The sequence below is a fragment of the Elephantulus edwardii genome, unplaced genomic scaffold, assembly GCF_000299155.1.
Source record: "Elephantulus edwardii isolate Elephantulus edwardi_28Jun2011 unplaced genomic scaffold, EleEdw1.0 scaffold00090, whole genome shotgun sequence".
NCBI classification, from domain to species: Eukaryota; Metazoa; Chordata; class Mammalia; order Macroscelidea; family Macroscelididae; genus Elephantulus; species Elephantulus edwardii.
In genome coordinates this window covers 4,613,564-4,636,044 of record NW_006399840.1, presented here as the reverse complement: position 1 = coordinate 4,636,044, position 22,481 = coordinate 4,613,564, and the positions used below count along the sequence as shown (strand labels likewise).

General features: G+C 40.7%; 1 protein-coding gene across 1 annotated transcript in view; it reads left to right on the top strand.

Annotated features, from left to right (window-relative positions):
• PTPN14 (protein tyrosine phosphatase, non-receptor type 14) overlaps positions 1 to 22,481 on the top strand; it is a 144,700-nt gene that overhangs the window by 96,506 nt on the left and 25,713 nt on the right. The window contains exons 9-14 of the mRNA XM_006890554.1: positions 124 to 206; positions 6,416 to 6,473; positions 11,184 to 11,262; positions 11,361 to 12,838; positions 17,559 to 17,702; positions 20,003 to 20,221. Of these exons, the coding sequence (XP_006890616.1) occupies positions 124 to 206; positions 6,416 to 6,473; positions 11,184 to 11,262; positions 11,361 to 12,838; positions 17,559 to 17,702; positions 20,003 to 20,221 (2,061 nt within the window). The remainder of the gene's footprint in view (positions 1 to 123; positions 207 to 6,415; positions 6,474 to 11,183; positions 11,263 to 11,360; positions 12,839 to 17,558; positions 17,703 to 20,002; positions 20,222 to 22,481) is intronic.

Genomic DNA, 22,481 nt, shown 5'->3' with positions numbered 1-22,481 from the left:
AGTATGAAATTTTGTGAATGGGACGAAGGTGGGGAGCTGTGAGTCCCTGCTCAGAAGTAATCATAGTGAAATGCATGTACAGTCTAACAAATATTTATTTTTACTTTATCTTTCTTTTTCAAGGACGATATTGAAAATGCCAAATATATTTCTCGGCTGTTTGCTCTGCGACACAAGTTTTACAAACAAAACAAAATCTGCACTGAGTAAGTAGATATTGAGTTCCCCCTCTCACAGGTCACCCTGTCCAGTGAAATTTATGTGCTTTAGGGATGTTCTAGAAGGCTTTGTCATTGACTCTTTTGCCTTGTTTCTTGAAGAAGAAAAAAACGTGTGTGTGTGTGTGTGTGTGTGTGTGTGTGTATAAAGTATAAGCCAGGTAAGACTGAAAGGGCTTTAATGATGAAATCCATCTAATGCAGTGCTTGTGCCTAGACAGAAAAGAGTAGTGTGAATTGACTCCACAGGCCTGACTCCCGATTGGGTTGGCCCGCATTAGCCCCTCTTCAGCCCTCTGCCTCGAGTTTGGAGTTACCGAACAGATCCCAATTTGCCAGGGTTCCTCTTGTGTCAGATGTGGCCTGTGTTCAGAAGCGTGCAACTGAGTGACAGGCCAACTTGAAAGCGAAGACGCGCCTGTCATCCTCAGCCCCGTTTCGCTTACACAGTTGGCTAACCCTGCATGTGCTCGTGGGTCAGGTCACCTGACTGTAAATGAGAGGCGAGGCTAATTAGGGAGGAAGAATTGGAAGACTCTCCTAGATGTCACAAGTCCCTATGTATTTTTTTTTAATTTGGCAATAAAGACGATAAAGCCGAGTCTGATGAAGGAACTTATCCGTGCCCTGACCTCTGCTGTCGCGTGCTGGGACTCACTCCATCTGGTCTTTACCTTGGTTGCCTTCAAAAGACATTCCTCAGTGGAACGCAGTCCCCAGTTGGGGAGCCCAAGGTGTTTAATTTTGTTTCAGAGAGTGTCAGGAATGTAAATGCAGGATTACTAAGTTTCCACTCCCCTAGTAGACACATCCAAGAACAGGAAAACGAGTGTTCCCGAGAAGCTCTTGTTGAAGGACACGGCTGCTTTATCACTGGATCATTAGGTCGGCAAAGACAAAATTTCTCTGGCATCAGTCACTGCAAATTGGTGACTGTTGGGATCTAACCAAACATCTTACAGTATAGGTTCTGCTAGTAAGGTTTGCAAATGCCACTCAAAGGGAGAACTGATGTTGTTTTTGTTAGTGGCCATCGAGTCAATGATGCTTCATAGTGACCCCTAAGCAAAGGGTCTGAGCCTTGTCCTTTCTTGCACCTTCCTCATCACGTCTGATGCACTTGAGCCCATTACTACAGTCACTGTGTCAATCTATCTCATTGAGGGTCTTTCTGTCTTTCACTGGCCCTCCACCTTTCCAAACATTATATTCTTCCCTAAGGCCTGGCCTCCCCTAACCTGCCCAAAATATGTGAGACAAAGCTTCACCATCCTTGCCTCCCAGGAGCACACTGGTTGTACTTTCTCCAAGACATACTTGTTCTCTTGGCATTCTAGGGGATATTCTATACTCTTCTCCAACACCACAACTCAAAGGCATCAATTCTTCTGTCAACCTTAGTCATTATCCAACTTTCAGATGAATGACAAGAAATTGAAAAGACTGTGGCTTGAATCAGATGCACTTTAGTCTTTAAACTGACATCATTGTTCCTTAACTCCTTAGAGAGATCCTTGACAGTGATTTACCAAATGCAATAAAGACGTCTTTTCATTTCTTGACTGTTAGTTTTTGTTTTCTTGATGTTGAGATGTAACCCATATTGAAAGCTACAATCTTTGATCTTCTGCAGCAAATGTTCACATTTTCTTTATACACACCCGCTCTTTCTTTGGGACATATTTACTGTACCCCAGTTCTGTACATTCCCACTCTTTTCTGGCCTTTGGTTTGTGAGGACTCCTCTGGTATTAACTGGGATTCTGTAGTTGATTTCTGCAGATTAAATGGGGGAGAACCCCCAAACAAAAAAAAGCCATACAACTATTTTGAAAAATAGATTCATTGCTGTCTTTTGATTTTACCCATCTTTTGGCAAATGGAGTTTACTAAGCGTTTGTATTTCCTTTATGGGCTTTTTTCCTAGTATTAATGAACGTTGTTCATCTTTCTCCCATAATTTATTAGACTTAAGACTAAGAGGAAATTCAATTTTCCCCATCCTATTGCTGCAATAATAATTCTTTCTTCTCCCTAAACAGGCTTGGGAAATCCCTAATCTATTAATATGCCAAAAGCCAGGGCTCTCTAGTTTTTAAAAAGTAGACACACAGACACATTAGATTCTCTGTATACTTTAAAGTCAGCATCAGCTCAGGCTACACTGTTATTGTTGGGTGCCTGTCAAATGGGCTCTGACTCATAGCAACCCATGGTTTATACAACAGAAGGGAACCCTGCCCAGTCCATCCTCACAATCATTGCTTGCTATTCTTCAGTCCACTTTTGCAGCCACTGTATCAGTGCTTCTTGTTTGAGGCACTTCCTTTTTTATTTTTTTTCCCTGTCCTTCTGCTTTATCAGCATAATACCCTTCTCCATGAACTGGTCCCTCTTCGTGGTATGTCTAAAGTATGTGAGACAGAGCCATTATGTGTGTCTTCCAAGGCGAGTTAGTTTCTTCTTTGAGCAAGTCTACCATCCATTCAGTATTCTTCACCAACAGCGTAATTCAGAGGCATCAGTTTTTTGCTTTGTGTTACTCATTGTCCAGCTTTTTGCATGCATATGGCACGATTGAAAATACCAAGACTTGCATGAGATACACCTTAGTCCTCTCAGTGGCATCTTTGATTTTTAGTACATTAAAGAAATGCCTTGCAATAGATTTGCCTAATGCCATATGTTGTTTAAATTTTTGACTACTGCTTCCTTGGATGCTGATTGGGAATCCAAGTAAAATTAAATCCATGACAACATCATCGTTTTGTGCCTCTATTGTGGTCCAGTTAATCAGACGAAGAGCTCTGTGCTCAGATTGAACAAATGGTGAAAGGAAGCAGCCCTTCCTGGATTGAAACCATTCCTAATTTGAAACTCTTTGTTCTTTTTGAGCAACTGCTACTTGGTCTATCCATGATTCTGCAGGAGAACAAGTAAATGTTTGAAAATCCCCATTCTTCATGTTATTGCACAGTCAGCAAAACATAGGTAAATGTCTCTCCTGTCTTCTTTGCTTTTAGTCAGGAGTCATCTGACATCAGTGATGTTATCTCTTGTTCTACAGCCTCTTCTGAATTCAGTTTGAATATCTGACACTTTGCTGTTGATGTGCTGCTGTAACTATTTTTCAGTGACGTTCTAAAAAATTTTATTAGTAAATTATATTAATGATTACTCTTTTTGTTGTTGTGTGCCATAGAGTCAGAACCGACCCATAGCTGACCCTCCAGCAAGTTTTCAGAGGCAGTTAATTCCTTTATAGTATTTGCATTCCTTTGGATCACTTTTCTCTGGAGTAGATACAAATATAGACCTCTTGTAATTGATTGGCCAGGTTTAGGTTTTTCATATTTCTTGGCATAGGTGAATTTGTACCTCCAGCAGTGCATTCATTTGTTGAAGCATCTCAGACGCTATTTCATTCAGTGCCTGCAGCCTTGTTTCTTGCCAGTTTCGTCGGTATACTTGGTACTTCTTCCTTCACTACTATCAGAACTTGATCATAAGCTTCATCCTCATTGAATGTCGACCACCACTTCTGGCACAGTGAATTTGTGTATTCTTGCCTTCTTTTTTTTTTAAATGCTTCTTGCAACTTGAGGCTAACATTTTTTATTTAGTTGTTTCAGCTTGAGAAATGCCAAGTGTGTCCTTTCCTTTTGGTTTCCAACCCTAGGTCTTTGCACCTTTCGTTATGCTTTCCTTTGTCTTCTTCACCCACCCTTTGAAATCTGTTCACCTCTTTTACGTCATTATTTCTTCCTTTCACTTTAGTTATTCTGTGTCAGGAAGTAAGTTTCAGAGTCTCTTCTGACATCCAGTTTTACCTTTTTTTGATAGTTTTTGGTCTTTTGGCTTTTTTAATCTGTGATATCCTTAATGTCATCCAGCAGGTTGTCTGATCTTTGGTTATTAGTGTCCAGACATCTGTCTTCTTTCTTCCGAATTATATTTTTGTATGGGCTTTAAAATCAGATAGAATATCCTTTAAGGTCATTCTTTGACTCCCATAGTCTTGTTTTAATTTCTGTAAGCTTCAAGTTGAGTTTGTTTATGAGCAGTTGATGGTTTTTTCCAAAGATACAGTCATTTAATTCCTGTTTATTCATCTGGTGGTGTGTATGCAGAGCTACTGTGTATGTTGTTGAAAGAAAATATTTCCAATAAAGATTTTTCACCATTGGTCTTGCAAAATTCTTTTGTACAGCCTCCAGCATCATTTCTATCAATAAGGTCATATTTTCCAAACACTAGTGAGGTTTCTTTGTTTCTGACTATCGCATTCTAGTTACCGATAATGATAAAGGCATCTTCTGGAGTGCCTTGTTCATCTCTTTCAGACTGCACAGGTTGATAGAAATCTTCAGTTCTTTGCCTTTGGCTTGAGTGGCCAGTGTGTAACTAGGCTACATTAAAGCTAATCATTTGATGTTTCACAAACAAATGTCATCTGACTAGCAGCATCCTTTCCTATGTATAAGTCATCTCTGATCTCCAAAATTCTGTCCTTGCTTTTTCTGTTCCTGTAAAGCTATTTTCTATCTTTTAAAGATAAAGCTCCAAGGAGTGATTCCTGAATTTTTTGTCTTAAAGAGAAGAAATGGAGGTGGCATTGATTGTTTAACATGGGTCTGATAATATATTTGGCTAAGCATATTAAAAAATTCAGAATTTCTTTATTTAATCTATATTACTTCATTAAAATATTTTATTACTAAGAGTGTATAAAGTATGAAAAATTCAGAATTGCTATATTCCGTCATTAAAATAATTTATTACCAAGAGTGTAGAAAGGATGAAATTTCAGAATTAGAGAAGTTCTTTGTATTAAATAAATGTTGTTAATGAGGAACTCTACAAGCTGACTGCCTTATAATTTCACTGACAACTAGCGCAGCAATTGTTATATTGGGTACCCATTGCTTTAAGGCACCTAGTGCTTCCATTTCTCACAAATATGAAAATAAGCATAATTCCTACCATCACCCTATTATTTTTATTTTAAAGTTTAATCACTGTTTCTTTCTGGTGATAATATATTCAACAAAACATATACCTACCTGCTCGGGGAGCTCTGGTGGCCTAGTGGCAAGAAGGTGTACTGCAATCCCAGAGAGGTACACGGTTCAAATCCACCAGATGCTCTGCCGGAGAAGGAGGGACAATTTCCTCCTGTACCTGTCAGATCTGATTTGATGGTACATGCACAAAAAATAATAAAAAAAATAAAAAAAAACCACAAAAAAAAATATATACCTACCTGCTCAACGGTTTCTACAGGAACAATTCAGTGTCATTATTCTTCCCATCTCTGCCCATGCTGTTTCTATATGAACGTACAGATTCTCTTTCCCTTAAAATGACGTTTTAGGATTACTATTTATCTGTTCAATCTCGTGGGCAGTTCTTAAAAAAGAGTTGTGCTCAAGGTGAACATTACTAAATGAGCTAAATTGTTAATTAGTTCAAAAATTGTTTCCTGAGATAGTGTCTGTTCAAGACTTAAAAGTTCTTTTTAAAGGAGCTCTGTGGCCTAGTGGCAAGAAGCTGCGCTGCAATCCCGAAGGCTTGGGGTTCGAATCCACCAGATGCTCCTCTGGAGAGGGAGGGGCAACTTCCTCCAATGCCAGTCGGATTTGACTCAATGATACACAACAAGGCAAAGGGAAAAAAAGTTGGTTTTAGACAATACTTTATAGAGTTCTAATCTCGGTGCACTCAGTAAATCTGGTTTCCAGATTTCTACCTTAAACAGATAGTATTTGTTTTTAGATGGAATAGTGTTTGATTTGAGGTAACTTTGTTATCTTAATATTTATTGATTTCAGTAGTTTTCTCTTTTGGATTACTATTTGAATAACATTTGAAAAGGTTCTTTTTATTTATTAAATCTTTTGGGCATACAGGAAAAAGATAGTGAATTAGCATAAAATGCATATTGTTATTATGGCAACACTTTTCAATATTGCCCGTCTCCCTCTTTCTTTTAATATTACTTGTCAAGGTTAATGTAAAATTGTAAGTTCCAGAAATTTTGAAAAGATATGAGAGGAGATTAAAATTGCTTTCACATTTGCTATGCAGAAATAAAGACTCTTCATCTTTTTATTCCTTTTGGGTTAAGTCTTATCCCCAGTCTCACCTCCTTATATCCTTAATATTGATGATCTTCCTTTTGTCTCCTTTTCATGTAGACAATCAAATTCTCCACCCCCCATCAGACGCCAGCCCACCTGGAGTCGTTCCTCCCTGGTAGGTATAATCTTTAGTTATCAAACTGCGTAACTATTGGGAATGCATGAAGTAGTCTCTTGCAGTTAACTTGAAGGGAGAGGTTACAAGTTCCTGTAAAAATACAGAAGGATGTCATTCTGTCCAGCAGGTCTATTGTGAATCCATACTGTTCTCTGTGTTTATCCTTCTCCTTCAGTTCTTTTTAAGTTTATTCATTGTTTAGCCAAGAGTAAGACATCCATCATATTACACCTGATGAGATTATAGCCTTCAGCAATCAGTTGTTGTTCACCTGCTGGTTTCTAATTCTCTCTAGCTGTTACACACAGATATCCCTTTAGTTAAAAGCTCCACAGATTCTTTTGTTCTCGTTGTCAAAACCAGCCTACTTGTTCTTAAGTTGACTCCACCTGCTGGTGAAGTTCTGACACCATCTGTCAGAGTAGAATTGTGCTCCCTAGGGTTTTCAGTGGTCAAAAATTTTCTGGAATAGATCTCCAGGCCTTTTTTCTATGACACTTTTGGATAGGCACACATTTGCATCCTTTTAGTCAGAAGCTGAGTTGTTAACCTATGTACTGTATATAGTTTATAAATAGAGATTGATAAAGGATTTTAAGAAGCTGCTGAGTTGTTAACCAATGTACTGTATATAGTTTATAAATAGAGATTGATAAAGGATTTTAAGAAGCTACAAATTGTTTCAGATTTTACTGATTTTTAATGTTGTTGTTGTTATATGCTGTTGAGTCACCTGTGACTTATAGCTACCCTATGTACAACAGCTCTAAACCCTGCTCTATCCTGTGTCAACTTCACTGACTCCGATACACCTACCCCCATTACCCTAGTCACTGAATCAATCCACCTCATAGAGGATCTTCCTCTCCTGTGCTGTCCCTCCACCCTCCTGAGCATGACGTCCTTCTCCAAGAACTGGTCCTTTCTTGCAACATGTCCAGAGTATGTCAGAAGAAGCTTCACAATCTTTGCCTCCAAGGAGCAGCCTGGTTTAACTGTCTCCAGGATGAACCTATTCATTTTCTTAGCAGTCTATGGTATATTCAATACTCTTCTCCAACACCACAGCTCAAAGACATCAATTCTCCTTCTATCCTCCTTGGTCATTGTCCAACTCTCTGATGCATAACAAGTGATTGCGAAGACCATAGCCTGTATCAGACGCACCTTAGTCTCCAGAATGACACCACTGCTCTTCAGTACTTTGGAGAGGTTCCTAACAGCAGACTTTCCCATCACAAGATGTCTTTTAATTTCCTGGGTGCTGGTGCCAAAAGCGTTGACTGTGGAGCCAAGCAAACTAGAACTGTTAACAATCTCCATCTCTTCACCATCCATCCTGATGTTGCCAATTGGCCCAGTGGTGAGAATCTTTGTCTTCTGGGTACTGAGCCTCAATACATATTGAAGACTGCAGTCCTTGACCTTCTGCAACAACCACTTCAGGTCTTCCTCTGTTTTACCAAACAGTGTTGTGTTATCTGCATCATGCAGATTGTTGATGAATCTTCCACCAATCCTGATGCCACACTTCTCCTCATATAGCCCAGCCTCCTAGATAATCTGTTCTGCATGTAGGTTGAAAAGGGTTTTTCCTTACACTGTGTTGTATTATTTCAAGGACAAAATAAAATATTAGAAATATCTTTTTTGTGAATATTTTCTGCCAGTTTTAAGTCAATTCCTTTCTTTACATTATGATTTTTTTACAAAATGAATCAAACTTGTTACCTCTAAATTTTTCAGGGTTAATTCCTTAAACATCATGAGAGAATAGCATTATATATTTACTTCATAAGCAATGTATACCATATAGCACATCTTTAGTTATCTTTTAAAAGGAAATACTGAGGAAAAAAATTTCTTGAGAAATGGACTTGTAATTTTAGGATTGAGCTATTATATCATTAGGCAACACTCACTGAGTACAGTATGCATGCATATACTTTTAATCTTATTGTTACACAAAATAGTTCACAGGTACTGCTTTGCCTTAAATGTCTAAAAGGTTGCTTTTTTCGTCAGGAGTTCCAATAAAGTTCTTCATGACACTCTTCATTTTTCTTCTTCTCATCAGTGTTTTTTCCCCCTTTTTAAAACTCAACAGATATAATTAGTGTGACACCTTTTCATCAGTCATCTATAAAACAGCAGGGGAGTGAGAGTGTTTTAAGCCAATCTTGTAATCTGATCACTTGTTCTAATTATTTGGAGAAGAGGTAGAAGTTTTCCTGTTTTCTTTGGTTGAAGACAATTTCCAGGAAGCCAGATTCATGGCTTTCCCCTTTTCCCTGCCCTTTTAAACATTTCACCAAGAGTTTCTTGGGATGAGGGAGGACAGGGACAGGTAACTGTTTTCCTCACTTTCGTAATGATAACTAGGGCTGCCGCTTGTGGGTTCATACTTACCCTTCCGTTGCTTACATTATGCTGCACAATTTGTTTCTATATTAACAGATCTGGAGAGTAATTGCATATTTAATCCTTATATGGTACTTGGAAGACTGACTTGGTATTCTTGCCTGTATACTTATAAGATTTCATATACAGTCATTTATTAGATTTTTTTAAGAACAGGAGCCAGTGGTCCACCAGCTTTGTTTTGTCCCGTGTTTCAGTTCACTTGTGCAATTCCTCCTCACTATCTAGCAGCACTGCCTTAAGCCTGCAGCCGTTCCATGGAAAAGCTGAGCTGAGTTACTTTTTTCCAAGCAAATGGAAAAAATAAATTTTTAAAAAAATATTTTTAAATTGCAGCACAAAAACCAACCAAGGAAATATTTAGGAAAACTGATGTTGTACATTTTCTTGGGTTTCTGGAAGTACTTTGTTAGCTTAACTTTCTTTCTTTAATCCATCTCCTTTAATCATTTTAGTTTTTTGCATCTTTTGTGTCATTGCCTTCTTGTTTGCCCTTTCACTGCTCTGTCACTTTGTTGGCAGCAGTGGTGGTTTTATCTTGTTTGTTGTTGGTTTGATTCTAACACGTCACTATGAGTAATGTGACCATGTGACAGACTAGGCCTGCCTGGTGGACTTTCCTTAGTGGTTAATCTTTACAGGATCAAGCTGCCAGAGCATTCCTCCTATGGAGGAATAGATTTGAACCACTGAGCTTTCAGCTCTTGGCCAAGTGCACAACCATTGTACCAACAGGATTCTAGAGGAAATGGTGGTGGTGGTGGTTGTTAGGCGTTGTCAAGTCAAGTACATCTCATAAGGACCCTCATATGAATGACAAATCTGAATCCTAATCTATCCTGTGCCTTCCTCCTCAGCTCTAAAGGACTTGAGCTTGTTAGTCCCCTTCAGTTTCTGGTTAATGTGCATCTTCTGTTGAAAGGTTCTAAGAAATTGTGACTCCTGCTTGATTTTGATTTCTTGGCTTGATCCTGGCTTCTAAAACAGTAACATTTAAAATAGTATCTCCAAGAATAATTTCAAGACCTTTGTCTTTCTCATTGTCATTGAGTCACTTTTGACTCATAGCTGACTCTCCATTAGACTCATTCAGGACTCTAAATCACACAGCAGGAGCTTGCCCATCTTCCACCCTTGGCATGGCCAGTGGATTTGAACTGCCAGAGCAGTGCGGCCTTTGGGTTAACAGTACAGCTCTCTATGGACTGCACCACCAGAGCTCCTTAATTTAAAGACTATCCAATAGAAACATAAGAGAGAAGTTTGCTTTTGCAATTTACAAACTTAGAGGGTATTATTTTCCCCCCTTTAGGAGCAGAAGTTTTTCTTCAACAAATTCTTACCAATAACTCTTAGTTATGAACGGAATGCATACTGCCTTAGGGGGAAGAGGGGAGGAGCCTTCATTTGGTTGATAAATACTGAAACCCAGTGAGGTTAAGTGATTTGACCAGCTCACAGTCACAAAGAATCATAAATATACACATTTTTATGTTGTCTTAATATTTAATCTATCTAACTTTCACTATTGATTTTCTTCTCTAAAAGTCTCCTCTTCTGAACTGTAAGTTGACTTGAGAATTATACTCGCCTATTGTGGGCCCATTTGAGATGTGTATATTAGGTGGTGACTGTCACCAGCCTTGTCCTTATGCAAGATTAATGTGTACTGTGAGTTGTGGGTCACAGGTACAACTCTGCAGATTCTAGGAGCTGGTGGTCCAAGAGGAAGCCAGATATCGAGAGAATGAAACCATCTCTCCCATTATGTATGCTCTTGTTCTGTCTTAGCTGAGAGACATCATCAGGTACCTTTTCTGAGTTTCTTCTTCTAATGAAAGCATAAAGAGTATTCAAGTGTCTTAGAAGATACACAAGTCGATACATTAGAAGATACGTTAAGTCCTGCAAACCTGTAAGGTAGCATCTTGTCAGAGAAGAAAATGCAAATCTTTTCCACTAAAGATAGCCATAGGAAAGTTGCAAGACCCTGTCAAAGGTGAGAACCTTGTGAGACTCAGCAAAACAAGGTGGGCTTGTCAGGCTCACTCAGGGGTCTCACTGTCGATCTGCTCTGCCTTCTGGTTATTGTTCCTTTTTTACCACTGAGCCAGTGTCTGTCTTGTCTTTCCTCATTTCTTCTGTCTCAGGGTGGTGGCGATGGGGCACTGTGTGTGCTTCCCTTTTGGTGTTGCTGACTGGGACGGTCCTGTGGTTGGGCTGGCTCTCTCAGTGTTAGGATGCCTTCTGCCAGCCCCGTCACATAACTAACTGCTTTTATTTCAGCCCAGACAGCAGCCGTACATCTTGCCACCCATGCATGTCCAGTGCGGTGAACACTACTCGGAAACTCACACCTCACAAGGTAATTCTCCCTTTCTGTCCCTTCCTCATGAATGTGGATGAATATATTAGAAGTGTGATGGCTTAGAGGTTCACGTGTCTTTGTTTGACTTCCTGTAGACAGCATTTTCCTTGGGAATGAGGAAGCCTTATATTCCAACTCTCACAACAGCCTGGACTTAAATTATGTGAATGGCACCGTTACCAATGGCAGCGTGTGTAGCGTTCACAGCATAAACTCCCTCAGCTGCTCCCAAAGTTTCATCCAGGCTTCTCCTGTGTCCTCCAACCTCAGTATTCCTGGGAGTGACATCATGCGGGCCGACTACATCCCTAGCCACCGGCACAGTGCAATCATCGTCCCGTCTTACCGACCCACCCCCGATTATGAGACAGTCATGCGGCAGATGAAGAGGGGGATCATGCACACAGACAGTCAGAGCCAGTCTCTGAGAAACCTCAACATCATCAACACACATGCCTACAACCAGCCAGAGGACTTGGTGTACAGCCAGCCCGAGATGCGGGAGAGACACCCCTACACCGTCCCCTACGGGCCAAAAGGGGGCTACAGAAATAAACTTGTCAGTACGTGTGAGCACATCAACCCAAAGAATCATATGGTGCGGAGCAAGCCTGGGGCCAGTGCCATCTCTCACACGGTGAGCACCCCCGAGCTGGCCAACATGCAGCTTCAAGGCAGCCACAACTACAACGCGGCCCATATGCTCAAGAACTATCTTTTCAGGCCCCCACCCCCCTACCCGCAGCCCCGCCCAGCCACCAGCACCCCGGACCTGGCCAGCCACCGCCACAAGTACGTCAGTGGCAGCAGCCCGGACCTGGTGACCCGCAAGGTGCAGCTGTCAGTGAAGACCTTCCAAGAGGACAGCTCACCTGTGGTGCATCAGTCCCTGCAGGAGGTCAGCGAGCCCCTCACGGCCACCAAGCACCCGGGCACGGTGAACAAGCGCCACAGCCTGGAGGTGATGAACAACATGGTACGCGGGATGGAGGCAATGACGCTCAAGTCCCTCAACATCCCCATGGCTCGCCGCAACACCCTACGGGAGCAGGCCCCGCCGGAGGAGGGCCCGGGGGCGCACGAGGTCCACCAGCTTCCTCAGTATCACCACAAGAAAACGTTCTCCGACGCCACCATGCTGATCCACAGCAGTGAGAGTGAGGAGGAGGAGGAGGCTCCAGAGGCTGTGGCGCAGATCCCCGTGCTGCGGGAGAAGATGGACTACAGCGCCCAGCTGCAGGCAGCCTTGGCCCGCATCCCCAACAAGCCCCCGCCCGAGTACCCTGGCCCCAGGAAGAGTGTGAGCAATGGGGCACTGAGGCAGGACCAGCAGGTGAACCTCCCTCCGGCTGTCGCCAGAGCCAGGGTGCTGAGGCACGGGCCGGCCAAAGCAGTCAGCGTCTCCCGGGCTGATCAGCTGGCTGTCAACGGGGCCTCCCTTGGCCCTTCCATCTCGGAGCCCGACCTGACAAGCGTGAAGGAGCGGGTCAAAAAAGAGCCTGTGAAAGAGAGACCCGTGTCGGAGATGTTCTCCCTGGAGGACAGCATTATAGAGAGAGAGATGATGATCAGGGTAAGTTGCTTCCTCTCGGGGGTCCTTTTTTCCAAGTGATTCTTTTCCATGATTCAGTTTCAGGTGTGATGCTGTAGAAACTGAAGATTACACAGATTTATTTGCAGAAAATGCTAGGGTTTTTGTTTTGTTTCCAACTTTTTTATTCCAGTCACCGATTTTTATTAATGCCTCGTGACTTCTTGTTAGTCTGTCTACATATGGCAAATTAAAACTTCTAGTCAAAACCAAATGTATGTACAGTGCAATTATAAGTGCACATCACAAATGTAACAGAATATACCACAACGGTTTAACAACAGATTACATTTTTGGGGCTTTAAACAGTCACTTAGTGCTGATTTAGGTGGTAATCTGTTTTCCAAAAGCTTTGTTCTTGAAAGAATTCTCCATTTGCATTCCTGGCTTTTAACAGGTATAGGTCCTAACTGCTCTTATCAACTCAGAAGTCCAGTGTTGGTGTTGAGGTCAGCCCTCACACAGGTCGTTTGTTGTTTATTCACTGCTCAGATTATAGACTGTGTGGGTTGCTGGACACTCAACTTCCTCTGTCTCCTAGGGTTCTGGTTTTTGTTAAGGGGGAAAGAAAGCATAATTCCCCAGTTAGATATTACTTTATTTCCTTAGGTCTGCTGAGGCAAATAACTAGGTGATTTAAAACAACAAAATGTATTTTTTCACAGTTTATGTGGCTGGATGCCTGAAATCAGGGTCAGCTGGGTTAGTTCCTTCAAGAAGCTCTATGTCCACATCTGTTCCAGGTCTCTCTCCTCACTCCTGCTCGTTGCCAGCATTCCTTGATTGGTAATTGTCTCACTCCACAGTCTGCCTCTCCTCCCTTGATTTTCTTTCTTGTTTGCGTGTCTTCATACCTCCTCCTCATAAGGACCCCACTTTGTGGGTTTAGGGCCTGCTTCAATCCTGTGTGACCTCATCTTCTCTTGATTACATCTGCAAAGACCCTATTTCCCAACAAAGTCACATCAATACAACTGAGGGTTAGGACTTAAGCATCTCTCATTGGGCATATAAATCAATCTATAAGATATTAAAAAAGTAATGTCCCCTCAGAGAATAGCTTTCTATATGGATCTCTGTGTCACCAACACTTGCCAATATTGTTTGGGTCATATAGTGTGTCCAGCTCTTCTTTCAACAGATACTTAACACAAATTCAGGAGAATTATAGTCTTGGGAATCACTTGGAAGCTTACCATTGAGCTCCAGTTCCCCATTGAGCTCTTTCTATCAAAATTCACTCTCATGGTGGAATGATTTAGAAAAGTGTAGTGGTAATGATGTTATGAAGGTGATTAGTGTCACTGAATTGTGTGTGTTAAAAGTGACAAATGTTTTGTTAATATGTGTTTCCACCAGAAAATTCATGTAGATGCAGACACATATAACATTTGGAGGTGTACCTTAGTGTTAGCAGCTGATTGTTGTAGGACAATTGTGCAGGTCTTTGCTGCATTTACAGAGCAGTGATGTGAATTGACCTCTTACTAATGAGAATATTTCTGGACTTTGGTGGCTTCTGTTAAAAGTAGCTCAGCTCCATTGCTGTTTGTTTGTGCAGGAAGTTTTCCCTCCCTTAAGAAAAGTCACTTTTTTATAAATGCTGGTTGTGGTGTGCCATCGAGTCGGAACTGACTCGCAGCTGACCTTCCAGTGGGTGTTTAGAGGCAGTAAATTACACAGGAGGAAATTACCCATTCTTCTCCCACTTATTATAACTAATCACATTTGTATTGATGTCTACATGTCACTCACCACACTTGTTCCATAAAGTACCGAAACCCTTCAAGCTCATTACGACACTGATCCCTGGCTCGTGAAGACCAGATGCACCGCGGAGCAGAACTGCAGTCCACAGGGGTTTGGTTTTTGTTTTTGGGGTTTGTTTTTTTTTTTGTTACAGAAACAAATAACTAGGTCTTTCATGACCTGGACAGGTGAGTTTGAACCACTAACAGTTAGGTGAATAACCAAGTTCAAGCCATTTGTGCCACCCAGGAGCTTCCAGAACATGTAGAAAATCGGGAACACTGTCACTCAAAGTGTGCTCTAAATGGAGTTCCTGAGCCACCTTTCATTTCAAAGTCCCACCTAACTCACCTGGGGCAGTCAGGCTGGAATGAAGTCAAGGGCCAACATTTTAAGGACACCAAGTTCCGTTAAGGGGAGGAAGAAAAAGCAAAAACAGATTTACATTTAGAAAAACTTTAATAACATTCTCAACCTCACAGCTGTAGCCATGGATAAAGTAGTTGTGATGATTTGAGGCAGGCATAACTTTTTCCACTTTTGCAAACTTAAAGGAAACTCTGAAAGATGTGCCTATCCCTCTGGCAAAGGACAGTTTTGGCTGGGGGATGGAATGAAATGTGGGGGCAGGCTGCCCCTGGAGGGAGTGCCTTTCCTGCTTGGAAAAAGTAATTCATTGATATAAAGGGGTTTTTCAACAGTTCTTGGCCCCAGGTTTCTTACAAGCAGCATCACATCAAGGGTCTCCAAGTTTAAGTATTAAGCTTAGCTACTGCCTCTGCTACCAGCTCTTGCTATATATTTATGCCCACACGACCCCCAAAGCCATTCTGTGTTCTATTTGACCCCTTCCTTCCCTTTTCTCTTCACTTGATTTCCCCCTCAAATTTCCACAAATCATTTTTTATAACTGATGAAACTCAAATATAATAAAAGATATAATTGAGTAAAAAGATATAATTGAGTAAGAGTTTTCTGAGTCTCTTCCCTTGAGCTATAGAACCACAGGACTGTTGTTTCCAGAACTAGTGCTTATTATGAGCTTTGAAAGGAGGGTGAGCAAATAAAAATAAAAAATAAAAAAAATAAGGAGGGTTATAAATAAAAAGTTTACCCGTATAAAAAACAAAAAGAAGAAAACAATCATAAAAATGAGTATTTACATCCGTTCTTTCATCTGGAGGGTTCTGGGGACTGAGAAACTGAGGCCCTTCTTAGTGAGGGTTGCCTTTTTGGCTTCAAGTCCTCTGGGTCTTTTCTGCCTGTGACTCCTCCTCTGAGATGCTCATTTGAGTCTGCTCTGTCCCTGGAGGGAGCATCGTGTGGGCAGCCTCACTTTTAAGGGGTGAGCTCCATATTGGTTATACATGGCCCTGAGATGATGAGATACATGCAAGCATGAAGTTCCTCTCTGCCCACTATCAGCATGAGCCAGTAACCCTGTGACTTACCACACACCAAGGCCCAACAAATTATCCTGTAGAATAAATTTATAAATGACAGAATGGGGCAGGGGCAGGGTGGACCCCTTCATCTTGGGCCACCTGATGAATCTGCAGATGGGGTTCATGTTGGTTTGGAACAAAATCTTAAAACTCTGTTAAAACTGTCTGTGTCACTGCTTTATGAAGAAATCTGTTCTTTAACTCCAAAGGTGAGGACATTTTCAGGAAATGGTTTTATTGATTTGTCTGAAATGGCTAAGAAGAAATGTTTCCTATCTCACTCAGTTTAGTGGGCATTAGAAAGTGTAGCATTGCACCTCCAAACCAGTGCCCAGACTGACCCCATTTCAGATTATAGGTGCAGGTGTCCCATACATGCCGCAGGGTCATTGACTTCATTGTTCATTGATTCTGATGTCAGTGAAAAATAACTTTTTGTTTGTTTGCCTTTTATTATCTTTATAACTTTACCTGTCAGTATTTTGAATAGTTAATCACTAATTTGAACGTCTTCAAGTGAACATCAGAGAGGGATAACAAAAGCAAAATATGACATTATTAATAATATTTTCTTTTATTAATAGCAATAGCAGATTAGTAAGCATGGTTGGGATTGGACGTTAAATGCAATTAATTGTAACTCAGATGAATCGTTAAGTAGAGGACTGCTGATATAGGAAGGATTGCAAGAATGGAAATGGAGAAAAAACAACCACCCTAAAAATATAATCCAGGCATAAAGACAGTAAAGTAGCCCATCGTGGTTTATTTGCTTATCTCCTCCTAGCATATTCGTCTGTGCCTGGATCACATTCAATGACAGATCACCGTAGTCATAGTACCTGTCAATTCCTTTGAATGTGGTGGGAAAACCCCATTTTCCCCTGTTGAGAAATCTCAGAAGATGCTAGACTTTGGTGGTAGTGCATATCCTGAGCTAAAACAGCTCTCATCCAGGGGACAATATTAGTAGTTAACCCAAGGCCAGAGATAAAATGCTGCATAGACTTCAAAATGTTAGCCAGTCAGGAGGAAACCTTGTGAAGGTGGTCCCTGCCATTTACATTCCTGAACCTCTCAGTCAGCAACACACAAGTGCTTCTCAAATGCTACAACAGCCTGCGTGTAAGGACCATCATTGTGATTGGACTAAATTTTTGGTGAAACTCTATTTCTCTTTTCTTCAGCTTGTCTTCCCTCGGTAGTTATTTTCCTAAAGTATCTGGTTAATGCCTTTTTTTTTTTTTGGTGAGTGCTATGGCAGAGCATATTTGTGTGGAGTCTTTTCTCTCCTTTTATTTAATATTTAATAAAAGGTGAAGCTCTCTATAGAAACTGGCTCCTACAGGCACAATAGGAAGAATGGAAGGCTGTATTCGAGTTTTCCCTATGAGAGGTGATTGTCTGCATTCCTTGGCCAGAGAGTTACAGATTTGGGGAGATTAAAACACATTCCAGCATTCTACTGGTATTATAAACAATGAGAACATGCCTTTTCTTGCTCCAAGAATCTAGAGAAGCAAAAGATGGCAGGCCTGGAGGCGCAGAAAAGGCCCCTGATGTTGGCAGCACTCAACGGGCTCTCAGTAGCTCGGGTTGCTGGGCGTGAAGAGAGTCGAGTTGAAGCCGCCCGAGTTCACATCGACGAGAGGGTAAGTGTGAGTGTGATTTGTTCCCTGAGGTCTCTGGCTTCCAAAGCTCTCCCCTTGCCCCACTATGCCAGCTCTAAGATTCATGTAATGAATTGATTCTTCAACTTGAAAATGGTTTGGCCTAAATATGTTTAATCAAGCTAATCTTTTCATGCATACTTTGTCCCAGTTTTCCTGCTTTGTCATGTTGGTGCAGTGCTGGTTTTTAAAAAAATCAATCCCTTCATTGTAAAAGGAGCAGAATCAATATGAGGTTGCCCGAGTCTGGCTTCTGTCCACTTCACAAAGGGGAACTTTCCTTGTCATTAATATGCATAGTACTAAACAAATAGCCATGGGGTCAGACATGCCACCCACCATGCTCTTTGCACCTATTTCTATGAATCGTTGGGTCCAATGTGTTGCAAATTGACTCACAGACTTTACTCATAGTTGTAAGGTTTATTAGGGTAATAGATAAGGGAGTGGAGGAGGCAAAGATTATTACACAGTGCAAGCCCAGGTTTAGTCCAGCAGTCCTAAGCCAGATTAACAGTAAAATACAATTCCTCAATTAGTTCAGATAGCTTCTCAGTCAATGTTGAGGTTCAGTTTAGCAGCACAAAGAAACCTCTGGTTTCTTCAATTGCACAGCAGACTTTATCTCAGAGCAGTTAAAAGTCATCTTTTCCTTCAATCATCCACCAAGGAAACCTTTAATTGTGGCTCCATCTCCAGGTTTCTCTCGTTACACTTTGCCACCTGTTCATAGCAGTCCCATGGTCTCTTCACCTTCTCTCCACCACTGGCTCTCACATTTTCACAGACCCTGTGCCCCCTCCCCCAGTGTGAGAAACACTCTCTTATATTGTTCCCACAGCTGATTTGCAAGACTGCAAATTTGATGTCTGCAGTTAGGGTAGCTGGAGACCATGCACCCAACAGGGGCTAGGAAAGCCAATTATTAGGGTTTCTGACATCATAATATGTTTATCAATTTCATCTTTATCACTTGGTAATATTTTGTGCCAGTTTCCCAGTTTTGTTACTTTAAAAAAAAATCAATCCCATTACTGTTAAATCATTGGACTCATAACAACTCTATAGGACAAAGTTTAACTGCCAACTATAAGGCCATAAATCTTTGTGGAGACAGACCACCATATCTTTCTCCCATGGAATAGCTGGTAAGTTCTGCCAGCCTTTTGGTTTGCAACAGAATATTCTTTGTCTAAAAAGACTAGCCCCTAACAAGTCTTAGGACCTTAGTCACTTTGTTCTGTTTCTTTGAGCTTGGTTCACTTCTGCAAAATAAAGACGACAGATTGTTGCTGTGGCTCTCAAATGTTGGGATTTTTGTCAGTGCTAATAATGTAAAGAGTTTCACATTTCTGCCACTGTTGCTCAAATATTAGAATGTTTTCAGAGCCAGAAGGGATTTTAAAAAGATGATTTAATTAAATTAATAGCATGTTATTAATAGTGTGTTTCTCCCACCACCCCCCCGCAAAAAAGAAGACTATATTAATCCTAAGAGCTATGGAACTGTGGACTGGTATTGTCTTAAAATTTATCTTAATAAACACAGCTGTGATCCAAAAAATTAAACCCACTGCCATCAAGTATATTCCTCTTCATAAGGACTCTTCATTGTGCTTGTCAGGCTAAGAAATTTTAAAAGAAGCAGACTGCCCATCTTTCTCTTGAAGAACAGCTGGCAGTGGATTCAAACTGCCTACCTTTTGGTCAGCAGCCTGATGTTACTCATTACCCCTCCGGGGCTCCTTCAGCTATGACAAGTTGTTGTTGCTGAGTACCGTAGAGTTGGCACTGATACGTACCTGACCCTCTGGCACGTTTTCAGAGGCAGTAGATTCATAGGGAGTAGATTACCCATCCTTTCCCCACAAAGCAGCTGTTGGATTCAAGCCATGTGCCTTCAGTATTGTAGCACAGCTTCTTACCACTAGGCCACCAGACCTCCTCAGCTATGACAAGGGAAGAAGGAAAGAAGTGCTTAGATAATGGAAATTACCCATCTCCATTAATAAAAATACTAATTTTTAATGTCAACTATTATTACCAGTTCTTCCAGATTTGTATTGTTTAAAAATGATGAGTGAGACAGAACATGGTTCTCAGATGGGAAATGAGCGATAAAAGTAATGATCAGACTAAAACCCAGAAAAGGATTAGTTAGTTGCACATCTTGACGTTCCTTCTTAGCGGCGGCATTGTAAACATTTAAAGCTATCTAGTTGCTTCATTGGAATTTTTGGGTGAAATAATTCAGAGAGCTAAAGACTGGTCTCCTGTTGCAGTTCAGAACCTTGAAGAAGAAGTTGGAAGAGGGAATGGTGTTCACGGAGTATGAACAGATTCCAAAGAAAAAGGCTAATGGCATTTTTAGCACGGCAGCTCTCCCAGAAAATGCCGAGCGAAACCGGATCCGAGAGGTTGTCCCCTATGAGGAGAATCGAGTGGAGCTGATCCCAACCAAAGAAAATAACACTGGTTACATCAATGCCTCACATATCAAGGTAAGAAGGGAGTGTGCTGGGGAGTGTTAACAGGGCTTCTGGGTTAGAGGTAACAATAGCACAAGAACAGACCTATTGTTTGGGCTGTGGTTGTGCTTCTTGGGATGACCTCAGGCCTGTAGGGGATGATCTAAAACCCTTCTGCTTTCCTTAGCCTGCTGGACGGGCATGCCCATTGCTACAGAGAGAGGTCTAGCAGTTCCAGGAAAGAAAGTCTCAGGTTGGGTTCTCCTGAATTCTGTTCATTAGAGAAGACTGAGCTTTTTGTTCTCCCTGTGGGCTTGTAAAACACCAGACCACAGTTGCCATTACATTGGTATGTTGTGCCATGGCCACCCTGTGGGGCTAAGAGTGGCACTGTGCACTGTAGGGTTCACAATGGGTGATTTTCCGACTCGTGTTCCAGGCATCTGGTGGACTAGACCCTACAAACGTTAGGTTTATTAACCGTTAATGCTACTCAGACATATAACTTCCTAAACTTACTGGAAAAACTGAAGATTATCCCTTTCCATTTATTATTAGCATGTAATAGATAATTTGGAAATCTTAGTTACCATATTATCATATTTTAACTCTCCTGTTCTACATTTGTTTGCCCGCCACTCCTTGCCCTTGACTCACCACAAGATATTTTTGTAAGAGCAGCTATGTCTTCTTCTTCTTTTTTTAAAACATGTTACTATTTTTAAAAATTATCACAGGACAGTTACACATACATAAGTGAGGGTAGGGTGGGAAAGAGCAGTTTGTAAACTAAAATAGAAGGTTAATGTTACCTATGCAAAAAAATACATTTCTGTCAGTACTGTTTTTATAATGTTTTACAGAAACTATTGATTCTTCCTTCTGTATAACACAGGATGTATCAGATTCCTGGTTTTGACTGCTATTTAGAGGAACAGACTAACTTAAACATAAACCTTAAAGTTGTTACTGATACTGAATCTTACAAGAAGAAAAAATTAAAAATTTGCTACATTACTCAGTAAATGAATATCATTAAATTTTTGGTATGATTCCAAATATTTCACATTTTGAGATCTTGACATTTCATAGAGTTTAAAATTAGCTTGGAAGACTGTTCTGTGGATTAGGGCTTCTAGAGTTCTTCCAAGTTTTTCTCTAATGAAATTTATAGTCTTTGGTTTTACTCCTAGGTCCCTGATCCACCTTGAGTTGGTTTTTGTATATGGTCTGGGTTTTGCTTGGGATTTCTACAGGTTATTTTTCAATTTTACCAACACCATTTGTTTAAAGGGCTGTCATTTTTGCACTTAACTGATTCTGACCGTTGCAGTGGAACAGATGAGAGAAAGAACTGTCTAAAATGAGTATATGATTAGGCATTATACGTATGACAACAGTCCAGAATAAGAGATATATTATTGCAAAGAGGACCTGGGACAGGGTGGGGGTGGGGGGGTAGGTAATTGTGCAATAATGAATAAATACATATTTTTTAAGTTAATTGGGGCATAGAGGAGGGAGATAAAATATGCAACGAAGAATGTATGAAAATTGAACTTCTCTGTAAATGTTTGTTAAACTCACACTTAAAATTTTATTTAAAAAAATTAGCATAGCTTGACTCTAGTTAGAGTTGTAAGGCATTCTAGTGGTGCAGTGTGTTGTGCTAAGTGTTAAGGAAAAGGCTGTGCATGTCCAATGGTTCAAATCCCCCAGCTGATCTCTCACAGAAAGATGAGCAGTCGCCTCCTGGTAACACTCAGAGTCTGGGAAACCTGATGAATGGTCACTATGAGTTGGAATCTGCTCAGTAGCAGTGAGCTTACATTTGTTAGCTGAAATTCTAGATTAGAGGTAGGGATACATGTGTTTAGCTAGATATTTCCTAAAAAACTTATCTTTCTTAATATCTCTAGTTATAGCATGCATTTTTAATGACCCTATTTGTTCAGAAATTTAAAATAGGAAAACATTCAAATATCAATGTTATATTATTTGTTTTACAGCAACACAAAGTTAACATTAATAGTCCTTTGGGATCAATAGTTGTAGAAACCTCAGGATCATTTTCCTTTTTTTCTGGACTTCCTCAACTGTAGGAGAATTACTGATAAATTCCTCTGAGCCTCTAAAATATAGGGGACTGTCTGGTTTATGTATCTGTAACTGATTTCAGTTGAGAATATGAGAACTAAACTGTTGGTGAGCGTATTATTTTTTTAAGTCAGATCATAGATAACTACATTTTTAAAAATTTATTTTATTAATTTTAATGAACATTTACAGAGAT